The sequence below is a fragment of the Pelodiscus sinensis genome, chromosome 4 (assembly GCF_052426305.1).
Source record: "Pelodiscus sinensis isolate ZL-2025 chromosome 4, ASM5242630v1, whole genome shotgun sequence".
NCBI lineage: Eukaryota > Metazoa > Chordata > Testudines > Trionychidae > Pelodiscus > Pelodiscus sinensis.
The window spans coordinates 106,293,274-106,305,305 of record NC_143055.1 but is presented as its reverse complement, the minus strand read 5'-3'; the positions used below and the strand labels follow the sequence as shown (position 1 = coordinate 106,305,305).

General features: G+C 41.2%; 1 protein-coding gene across 1 annotated transcript in view; it reads left to right on the top strand.

The window, feature by feature from the left end:
• Nucleotides 1-8,749, top strand: part of LOC102452377 (glutamyl aminopeptidase) — a 44,355-nt gene extending 35,606 nt beyond the window's left edge. The window contains exons 15-20 of the mRNA XM_006119274.5: nucleotides 196-275; nucleotides 363-464; nucleotides 568-738; nucleotides 2,074-2,214; nucleotides 6,598-6,676; nucleotides 6,801-8,749. Of these exons, the coding sequence (XP_006119336.3) occupies nucleotides 196-275; nucleotides 363-464; nucleotides 568-738; nucleotides 2,074-2,214; nucleotides 6,598-6,676; nucleotides 6,801-6,935 (708 nt within the window). The 3' untranslated portion in view covers nucleotides 6,936-8,749. The remainder of the gene's footprint in view (nucleotides 1-195; nucleotides 276-362; nucleotides 465-567; nucleotides 739-2,073; nucleotides 2,215-6,597; nucleotides 6,677-6,800) is intronic.
• Nucleotides 8,750-12,032: the final 3,283 nt, after the last annotated feature.

The following is a 12,032-nucleotide window of genomic DNA, read 5'->3' as shown; positions in this document are numbered from 1 at the left end:
ACACCATAATAGTGCAAAGCAAAGAGCAGTATGATGTTCCCATCCTTTCATGACATGCTAACTTTATTGAGGAATTTCCCCCCCAGGTATAGTTAAGAGCTATTGTTGGAATATTTAAAAAGGCAAATTATGACTCTGAAAACCTTGTTACATCATGAAACTCTTAAATATAATCAGAAAACCTCTTTATTTCAGGCATACTTTCGCAGTTTGGTTAAACCCATTGCTAGTAAGCTTGGTTGGAATGATGATGAAACTGGAAGCCATGTGACAAGGTTAAGAATTTATGGCATACATTAATATTCTATGGAGATTCAGTGTTGCACACCTACAAAAATCTCTCTCTCTCCCTGTGTTTTAAGGCTTCTTCGTGCAGCTGTTTTAGAATTTGCATGCCGTATGGACGACACAGATGCTTTAAACAATGCATCTACCTTATTTTATTCCTGGTTAAATGGAGCAAGGTGAATATTTACAGTTTCTGCATTCAGTTAAGAGTACTGTGTATGGTATATAATGCCACTAAGGAAAAAGGTGATAATCCTTTTTTTTTTTTTTTTTTTAAAGTCTACCTGTAAATCTCCGGCTCTTGGTTTATCGCTATGGGATGCAGAACTCTGGAAATGAGACATCATGGAACTACATGTTTCAGAAATATCAAAGCACTCCATTAGCTCAAGAGAAAGAAAAGTTGCTTTATGGTCTGGCATCAGTGAAGAACATCACGCTTCTGGACAGGTTGCTGAAAATATGCCGAGTGTTATTTTCTAGTAGAATTAATGCTCCTTCTCCTTTTTGTCATATATGAAATATGATATAGACTACAGAAGCTTGTAAAATGCTGTCACTCTTAAATAGTTCTCCCTGAGGCAATACTTCTGGTATCTAGACAAAGTCATTGCTTCCCTGCTTGAAATAATATGCTCAAGTGCTGTTTTTTATAGCCCTTTGTCTCTTGTAAGCATAGAACTAATTGTTACTACTACCATCATCAAAGCACTATTCTCCAAGGTCCCAGCTGGGATCCGGGCCCCTATGTGCTAGCACAGAAAATGACAGTCCTTGCCCCAAAGACAACAACAAGAAGCACTAGAAGAGTAGGGAAGAAGGTATCAGTAGGAGGGGTAAATGAGAAAACAAGGCTTACAGTGTGTATAACTTCACAGGTGTATGTATCATTTAAGGTTATTTTGTAATTCACCCCCACATAGTCATCAGTTCTGTGACTAAAACACGGATTGTTCAAACACACACAGCAAAACCGCAACAAAATCTGCAGAGGAGGTAATTCACACTTTGAATATTTAGGATAAAATTTTCACATGACCTCGGAAATCAACAGGAAGTAGGTGCCTCAGTATCTTTGAGGATCTGAGGCCTAAGACCTGTAGGCTATGTCTACACTGCCCCCGTTTTGTGCAAAAAATATACAAATGAGGTGAAGCATGGAAAATCGCCGTGCCTCATTTCCATAATTAATTAGACTCTTTTTGCGCAAAACCCCCCTCTTGTGCAAGAGCCGTTCTTCCACATTTTTTTTAGGAAGAATGGCTCTTGCGCAAAAGCCTCTTGTGCAAAAACGGAGCCTCGTTAATTATGCAATGAAGTGGGGTGATATGCCTCGTTTGCATATTTCTTGCACAAACCGGGTGCAGTATAGACATAGCCGATGTGTACGCAAGGTCATACTTATGTGTAAGATGCAATTGTTATCCCTTGAGTCTTGCTCCTTTAAAAAACATTAAAACCTATGTGCCTATGGTGATTTTGAAAATCTTATTCCTAACAGGTAACCATCCTTAAAATGCTCTAGGAAAAAATAAGTATCTAGTGCTATATTTTTCCATAATAAACTACAAATATTTCTGCAAATATGAACTGTTCCCACCAGATGGTTTAGGCTGGTCTCAGCAAACAAGCAAAGACATGAGAATATTAAGATGGCTTTCACTATTTCTTATACTCAGTCTTGGAAAATACATACTTGAATAGTTACTTTACAACTCACTTTTCACAAGCTATAAGGAAAGATTTCCAAGTCTGTGTAATTGTTTCCCATCTGGTTTCTCCTAGGTATCTAAAGTATATTTACAACACTAGTCTTATTAAAAGTCAGGATGCGTTCACTGTCCTGAAATACATCTCCTATAACAGCTATGGTAAAACCATGGCTTGGGACTGGATGCGACTCAACTGGGACTATCTAGTCAAAAGGTACGTCAACATCTTTTGAATGTTCTATACTTCGTTCTAAGTCTGCTGCTCTTTATTTTCTAATCTCTCTCTACTTTAGTCTCTTCCTACAGTCATCATTAGATGCAGGAACACATCAATCCATTTCTCTTAATGTGATGCAAATCTTGCAAATTTCTTTGGGTTTTCCCATTTGTTGCAGCAAATGGCTTGTGGAAGCAAGAGGCTTTAAGCAGCAACGCCTTTGAACAGAGTGCTGAAAATGGCTGTGCATTTCATTATTGCAGCCCATGGTGAAAAATAAATGAAATACTGCTTGAAAATCCTAGACTTAAGTTCCAATATGAATCAAAACTTGCTGAATAGCACAAAGCAAGAGTTGGTGTGTTTATTATTTACATAGTTACATACCTCTCTTTTGGTCAAAGTAGTTAGCTATTCAATATTTGAAACACTGAATAAAATAGGAAACACACTGAAGGCTCCATTTCAAGCAGTCAAGAATCTGCCCAATTTTAAGCATGTGAATAACTCCATTGGTTTATGGGAGCCCAGCTCTTTGGAGAATCTAATCATTTGCATTTTGATCCTGTGAGATACTGAGCACCCTAATCTGCCAGTTTTCACAACACTCAGCACTTTACAGATTGAAGGACGGTATGAGGCCTGCCATACCACTTAAGCTGAATGGCTACCTAATAGTGGAATAATTAAACTTCAGAGGAAGTCTTCAAACCACTTTATTATAAACTGTTGTACCGGGGTATCAATAATTCCATGGACTCAATGACTAACCATGCAAGTGGCATGAAAGGGCTGCAACTGCTAGGCCAACTAAAAGGCATGAGCAACAGGTACAAAGAGAATGCACTGTAGCCCAATGCCTCTCGTAGATTTTTCTACCCCCCCCCAAAAAAAAACCACATATCCAGTCATTTCACCCACATAGATAGTGCCCATTCTGATTTTCTACAGGCACACTGGTTGTCACTCTCAGTGAATTACATGAGGTTGTGACAACACCAGAGGAATCAGTTAGGAAGCTTTTTGCTTTAATAAAAGCCAAGGGGATTTTGGGAAGAAGAGAAAGAAAGTGCACGACAATTTCTTAAAGTTCTATGTGTTACAATTTGGGCTTTTTGAACCGTACATCTTTGTGGGAAAGAATTGTAGTGTGAATTTGAAGAATAAAAAGATGTAGATAAAGCAGTTAAGACTTATGCTACAAGGTATTTCTGTCACGAGAAATAGTGACAGATCACTAGCAGCCAGTGGCAGGAGAAAACTGTTGCAAGGTCCACCGAGTTATGGGAGTATTATTCTATGAATTCTTCCAGTGGTCAATCCCCACTGTGGACCAATACAGAATATTCTGTGTATTTACACCAGTCTACAATGAGGGGCTTGCAATGTTCTCATTCCCATTCATTGGGTGTGTCTAGACTACATGGCTCCATCGACGGAGCCATGTAGATGAGTTTACTCGGCAAAGGGAAATGAAGTGGTGATTTAAATAATCACCTCTTCATTTACATCAAAACGTTTCACGAGGCATAAAGGATCTGACGACAAAGGGTTCTGAGGTTGGCAGATCCCCATCTAGACTACCACGCTGTGCCATCATTTAGCTAATTGGCACAGCACGGTGGCCATTTTGATGTAAATTAAGTGGCGATTATTTAAATCATGGAAGCATAGAGCTGGAAGAGACCTCAGAAAGTCATCAAGTCCAGCCCCCTGCTCTAGGCAGGACCAATCCCAACTAAATCAACCCGTCCAGGGCTTTGTCAAGCTGAGACTTAAACACCTCCAGAGATGGAGACTCCACTACTTCCCTAGGTAACCCATTCCAGTGCTTCACCACCTTCCTAGTGAAATAGTTTTTCCTAATATCCAACCTGGACCTCTCCCACCACAACTTGAGACCATTGCTCCTTGTTCTGCCATCCGTCACTACTGAGAACAGCCTCTCTCCATCCTCTTTGGAACCTCCCTTCAGGAAGTTGAAGGCTGCTATCAAATCCCCCCTCACTCTTCGCTTCTGCAGACTAAACAGATCCAATTCCCTCAGCCTCTCCTCATAAGTCATATGCTCCAGGCCCCTAATCATTTTGGTTGCCCTCTGCTGGACCCTCTCCAATGCGTCCACATCCTTTTTGTAGTGGGGGGCCCAGAACTGGACACAATACTCCAGATGTGGCCTCACCAAAGCCGAATAAAGGGGAATAAGGACATCTCTGGATCTGCTGGCAATGCTCCTCTTAATGCAACCTAAATATTCCATTAGCCTTCTTGGCTACAAGGGCACACTGTTGATTCATATCCAGCTTCTCATCCACTGTAATCCCCAGGTCCTTTTCTGCAGAATTACTACTTAACTGGTTAGTCCCCAGCTTGTAACTATGCTTGGGATTCTTCCTTCCCAAGTGCAGGACTCTGCACTTGTCCTTGTTGAACCTCATCAGATTTCTTGTGGCCCAATCCTCCAATTTGTCTAAGTCACTCTGGATGCTATCTCTGCCCTCCAGCGTATCTACCTCTCCCCCTAGCTTAGTGTCATCCGCAAACTTGCTGAGGGTGCAATCCATCCCCTCATCCAGGTCATTAATAAAGATATTGAACAAAACCGGTCCCAGAACTGAACCTTGGGGCACTCCACTAGAAACCCACCGCCATCCTGACATCGAGCCGTTGATCACTACCCGCTGGGCCCGGCTTTCTAGCCATCTTTCTATCCATCTTACCGTCCATTTGTCCAATCCACATTCCCTTAACTTCCTGGCAAGAATATTGTGGGAGATTGTATCAACAGCCTTGCTAAAGTCAAGATATATCACATCCACTGACTTTCCCATGTCCACAGAGCCAGTTACCTCATTATAGAAGCTAATCAGATTGGTCAGGCATGACTTGTCCTTTGTGAATCCATACTGACTATTCCTAATCACTTTCCTCTCTTCCAAGTGCCTCAAAATGGATTCCTTAAGGATCCCTTCCATGATTTTTCCAGGAACCGAGGTAAGACTGACCGGCCTATAGTTCCCTGGATTGTTGTTCTTCCCTTTTTTGAAGATGGGCACTACATTTTCCTTTTTCCAATCATCCAGGATTTCTCCTGATCTCCACGACTTTTCAAAGATAATGGCCAAAGGCTCCTCAATGACATTTGCCAACTCCCTCAGTACCCTCGGATACATTAAGTCCAGACCCATGGATTTGTGTACGTTTAGCTTTTCTAAATAGTTCCTAACGTGTTCTTTACCCACCAAGGGCTGTCCATCTTCATCCCATCTTGCGTCACTTAGCACATTAGTCTGGGAGCTCACCTTAACTGTGAATACAGAGGCAAAGAAAGCATAGAGTAATTCAGCTTTCCCCACATCATCTGTCACTAGGTTGCCTCCTTCATCCAGTAGGGGCCGCACACCCTCTCTGATCACCTTCTTCTTGTTAATATGCCTGTAGAAACCTTTCTTGTTATCCTTCACATCCTTAGCCAGTCACAATTCCATTTGCGCTTTTGCCTTTCTGATAACCCCCAGGCATTCTCGAGCTATACCTTTAAACTCCTCCCTGGTCATTGTGCCCAGAACAGAGTCCCATGGTCGAAGAAACCAAAGCCCTCTTTGCAACACAACCTGCACAACCACGCATTTACGCCCTCAATTTGACGATCCCTGCCCAGTCCTTTCCCTCCAACAGGGAGGATGGACGAGAACACCACTTGCGCTCCGAATTCTTGAATCCTTCTTCCCAGTGCTACATAATCCACAGTAACCTGCTCAAGGTCATTCTTGGCCGTATCATTAGTTCCCACGTGGAGAAGCAGGAAGGGGTTTCATTTCCCTTTGCCAAGTAAACTCATCTACATGGCTCCATCGACGGAGCCATGTAGTCTAGACACACCCATTATGACAATGAAATCAGTTTCCAGCTTTGCTCTTGTGTATTCATACTGGTTCCTGGGGCATCTTTTCTCTTCAGCTACCTGAGTAAGGCACTAGAAAGGGGAACTAACAAACTTCCATGGGGGCACCAAACCACAGTAAGCTGGCCAATTTACAGAGGTCCTCTGATTGTACACAATTTTAGTGCTACAAAGGGATAGACACATGAAAGTGTTGTAATAGAAATTTCTCTCAAGGGTTGACTTGATTTTATGCAGTAGACATGGTTCTTTGAATGTTTACATCACAGATCTTGCCAGGTGTAATTAACCTGCAGAATAGTACACAAATAATGTAACATTATGATTTTCATAATATTTCTGCTAATATCTAGATATGTGGGGCAACATCTATTTCATGATGCTAAAGGATAAAGAACAAAAAGAGTTTATTAACAGTAAAGGAAAAAACACTTCAAAAAGCAATCTGATTTTATATCAAATGCTTTTTTTTCCAGATACACTCTCAACAATGCATATCTTGGTCGACTGGTATCCATAACCCAAACATTCAACACTGACCTTCAGCTTTGGCAGGTATGGAGATGATATCTATTATCATTTTAAACCACTAAATTATAAGCTCTTCCTCTGCAGGAAATTTGCCTTTTTATTTTTTAAGATGCCTAGCACAGAATTCATTTTGTTTTCTCTTTTCAAGATGGAAAATTTCTTTGAGAAATACCCTATTGCTGGAGCAGGAGAAGCACCCAGGAAACAAGCTCTCGAAACAGTGAAGACCAATATAGCATGGCTAAAACAAAACAAGGGAGAGATAGAAGCATGGTTTAACTAATTTGTGTTTACTTCAAAGCTGCAAATATTTAAAAATGTCCTATCTTATTTTTATTCACTTACTATTTCTTACATGAATATTTGTGAGTGTTTACAAATGCTGTCTCTGAATTTTACAATATGCACTTAAATACACAAATAAAGTTAAGTACCCACTCAGATAAATAGGACTACAGTACATGTAAGAGTAAAGTAGCTCATGAAATAAATAAGCGTTTGTGTTTGTACCTCCCAACTACTGCTTTGAAAAATGTACTCCTTATTTATGTAGAAAGCAATCTGTTTAAGAATATTTAAAACACTCAGGGATTCCCTACCCAGTGAATTTTACAGGTGGTCTATTCTAAGCAATAATATGAACTTGTTTAAAAAAACATCAGGGCTGTCAAACAATTAAAAAATGTAATCGCAATTAATCGTGTGCGCCTCCCCTTTGAAACGCTGTGGTGGCATTTCAACAGGGCAGCACTGCACGGAGCTTGGGATCAGCTGGAATCTCCAGCTGGACCCCGGGCTTCATGCAACGTTGCCCCTTGGATGCACTGTGGTGACGTTTCCAAGGGACAGCTCATTAGAAACCTAGGATCAGCTGGGGACTCCAGCAGATCTCCAGGTCCGCTGTTGCAAAGTCCCTTTGAAGTGCTGGCTTTCCTTGCACTGCCCCTCTGAAGTGCCGTTTTGGTGCTTTAAAAGGACAGTGCATTAGGAGCCTGGGATCAGCTGGGCTATGTCTAGACTGCAGGCTTCTTTCGAAAGAGGCCTCTTTCAAAAGATCGCATCTAGACTGCAGGCGGATCTTTCGAAAGAAGAAATCCGCTTTTTTGAAAGAGAGCACCCAGCGAGTCTGGATGCTCTCTTTCGAAGACGGCCTCTTTACATTGAAGAACGCCTTCTTTCGAAAGAGGAATTTTCGAAAGAAGGCGTTCTTCCTCGTGAAACGAGGTTTCCCGCCATCGAAAGAAAAGCCGCGTTCTTTCGAAATAATTTCGAAAGAACGCGGCTTGAGTCTGGACGCAGGGGAAGTTTTTTCGGGAAAAGGCTACTTTTCCCGAAAAAACCCCTGAGTCTGGACACGGCCCTGGAGACTTCACAACTATTTCTTTTCAAGGGATTGATATTATCAGCCTACTGTTTAAATTTATTATTTGGGATTCTCTAATTTTTATATGTTTTTCTCTGTAACTCCTGTCTAAGTAACTACTGCCTAGGATGCCAGTCACTGTATGTTTTAGACAAGGACATGTATACCTGCTGCCTCTCTGTCCATAAAAAAAAGCAACAACTAGGAAAAATTCTCTATTAATTAGGAAAGAAAATTATGGTAAAACTAAGTATATTAGTGGCATCACTTATTGAAAAACATCAACCACTGTCTCTTAATATGAGATATGGCAAAAACTTTGAGCTTTAGTAGGAGCAAGTTCATCCCTGTTCTCTGTCTAGGGACAAATGGGACCCAGGTTGTCTCCCAGTGCAGACTACTGAGTAGGCCTGGGAACTGGCCAAACTTATGGGACCACTGCAGAATTGCAGTATCAAAAGAGAATACAAGCACACCTCCTTTCTCCTGCAGGCTATTGGGCGGAGGAGGGTCCAGAGACTACCACCCCCTTCAGCTGCCCCTCCAGCCTGCAGGCTGTCTGTGGGAGGAGGGAATGAGGCTCTGGGGGGGGGGGGTTGCTCTCCCAATCCCCCACTCCCACATGCAGCCTGCAAACTGTCTGTGCGGGGCAAGGCTCCGGGGGCTTCCAGCAGCCTCTCCCCAACTGCAACCTGTCTGGGGAGGGGCCAGCCTACATGGCCTGCTGCAGCTCACCGCCCACAGCCTCCAGGCTCTCTGGGGGCTTCCCCGTCTCCTGCTGGCCTGCCTTTAGCACCCTCCCTGCCCCAGCCCGCAGCTCTCCCCAGGGGTGGTAGGCTTCAAGTTTGGTGCAGGAGGGCTCCTTACTCATCTTCAGGCAGGCAAGATGGCAGAGCATCAGCCCTGCTGGCCACTCTCTTGGTGCTGCAGCTGCCTCTAGTGGCCACTCTCAGTATCACATCCCTCTCATCTCTGTGCCCCTCCCATTCCATGTTATGGGAAAATAGTCCCATTCCCGGCACTTCTCATTTTCCAGGCACAACCAAACTCTGACCTAGGGTAAGAGGAAGCTACATACTGAATTTGGTGACCTGAGCTCTTGTGGTTTAGGAGGAGGTTTAAACAAATGGATTAACAGATACACAGACAGATGCACTATAATAGATAGATAGATAGATAGATAGATAGATAGATAGATAGATAGATAGATAGATAGATAGATAGATAGATAAGATAAGTCCCTATCTAGACATACATATCTAATGTATCTTAGATCTCACCTTCTTATGTCTGTATCTTTAAAGAATTTTGTGAATGAATAAAGCAAATGAATATGGTGGCTCTTTTAATGTGTGTTGATTTAATGTTATCATGCTGCATTATAGACTATGTAGTCCTAGAGGTGCTTAATGACTTCTTTGTTTCAGTCTTCACCAAGAAGTCTGTTGATGAAGGAATGCCTAACATAGTGAATGCTGGTGGAAATGGGGTAGATTTAGAAGATAAAATAAAAAAGAACAAGTTAAAAATTACTTAGAAAAGTTAGATGTCTGCAAGTCACCAAGGCCTGATTAAATGTATCCTAGAATATTCAAGGAGCTGATAGAGGAGGTATCTGCTATCATCTTTGAAAAATCATGGAAGACAGGAGAGATTCTAGAAGACTGGAAAAGGGCAAGTATAGTGCCCATCTTTAAAAAGGGAAATAAGAACAACCCAGGAAACTACAAACCAATCAGTTTAACTTCTGTTAAACTTCTGTGCCAGGAAAGATAATGGAATAAGTAATTGAGGAATTCATCTGTAAACATCTGGAAGAAAATAAGGTAATAGCTAGTATGGATTTGTAAAGAACAAATCATGTCAAACCAATCTGAAAGCTTTCTTTGATAGGATAACAAGTCTTGTCTATAAGGGAGAAGTGGTGGATGTGGCATACCTAGATTTTAGTAAGGCATTTGATATGGTCTCACATGATCTTCTTATCAATAGACTAGGCAAATACAACTTAGATGGGGCTACTATAAGGTGGGCGCATAACTGGCTGGATAACTGTTCTCAGAAAGTAGTCATTAATGATTCACAATCATTCTGGAAGAGCATAACAAGTGCAGTTTCACAGAAGCCTGTTTAGGGACCCATTCTATTCAATATCTTCATCAACAATTTAAATATTGACATAGAAAGTACGCTTATTAAGTTTGCAGATGATATCAAGAGGGGAGGGGTTCCAACTGCTTTAGAAAATAGGGTTATGTAACCCTTACAGTTATAATTCAAAATGATCTGAACAAACTGGAGAAATAGTCTGAGGTAAATAGGATAAAGTTTAACAAGGATAAATACAAAGTACTCCACTTAGGAAGGAATAATCAGTTTCACACATAGGCTACGTCTAGACTGAAATGTTAAAATGGAAAAGATACACAATTTGTGTACCGCAAATTTACTTTCAAAAGAGGCTCTTTCAAAATTTGGTGCATCAACATGGTGACAAATTTCGGGAAAAAAGTGTTCTTTCAAGCGATCCCTTATGGCTCATAGAACCAGATTTACAGGAATGGTGGAAGAACGAGTCTGTTCTTTTAAAAAAAAATTGAAATGCAGACTAGACAGAGTCATACAGAATAATTAGCAACCGTCTAGGAAGTAGTGCTTCAGAAAGGGAACTAGGGGTCTTAGTGGACCATAAGCTAAATATGAGTCAATAGTAGGACACTGCTGGAAAAAAAAAAGCAAGCATGATTCTGGGATGCATTAACATGAGTGTTGTGAGCAAGACATAAGAAGTCATTTTTCTACTCTACACTGTACTGATTAGACTTCAATTGGAGCACTGTGTCCAGTTCTGGGTACAACAGATCAAGAAAGATGTGGAAAAATTGGAAAAAGTCCAGAGAAGAGCAACAAGAATGCTTAAAGATCTACTCTAGAGAACATGAGCTATGAGGGAAGAGTGAAAGAATTCAGCTTGTTTAGTTTGGAAAGGAGAAGACTGAAGAGAGACATGATAGTGATTTTCAAGTATCTAAAAGGGTCTGTCTGACAAAGAGGAGGGAGAAAAATTGTTCTCTTTGACCTCTGATGATAGGATAAGAAGTAATGGGCTTAAACTGCAGCAAGGGAGGTTTAGGTTGGACATTAGGAAAAACTTCCTGTCCGGGTGGTTAAACACTGGAATAAATTGCCTAGTGATGTTGTAGAATCTCTGTCTCTGGAGATATTTAAGAGTAGGTTAGATAAATGTCTATCAGGGATGGTCTAGATGGTGCATGGTCCTTCCACGAGGTCAGGGGACTGGACTCAATGACCTTTCAGGGTCCCTTCCAGTTCTATGATTCTATGTAGCAAGGCTCACTGACACAAGGCTCCCCTCACACATGCCTATGTTTAGCCAAATGTCTGTGATCCCAGCTGATCAATATGTATTGTGTAGTCTCTTCTGTACCTGAGCCAAAAGATAGAGAAATCTAGTACAGTTATCACCTTGAGAGCCAAACATGTTAGCTCCACTTTGTTCTCAATTCCATCCCTGATGTGAGGGCTCATTTAGGATTAAACCAGAAGTTTCTACTGAGAAAAGAATGAGTTAAAGACCCAACCTCTCAAGCTGAGAATTGTAATAGCTCCATACCTCTGCAGATCAGCCACAGAGGGAAACTCATTTTGTTTACTGAGCAATAAGTTACATTCACATGCATCAAGAGGAGAAGATAATTTGTTTTATAAGGTGGTTCGGCTCAATTATCTTCAAGATAGGATATTTAGTTTGTGAAGTGTGTCTGAAAAAAATATTTTTATATTTTCATTAAGAAAACAATAATGAAAAAATGTGAGGCAGTTCATCTACTAGGAAGAAGGTGGGAACATGAGATGTTAAGTTCTAACTAGATTTGATCTAGTGCAATACTGGACAGCAGCAACACAAGCAGCGATAGAAAGGTTTGATAGTGTTTCTGGTTGAATGTATTCCAGCAGCCAACTGAGATAAAGAGTTTCACTGCATCGGTAGAAGCA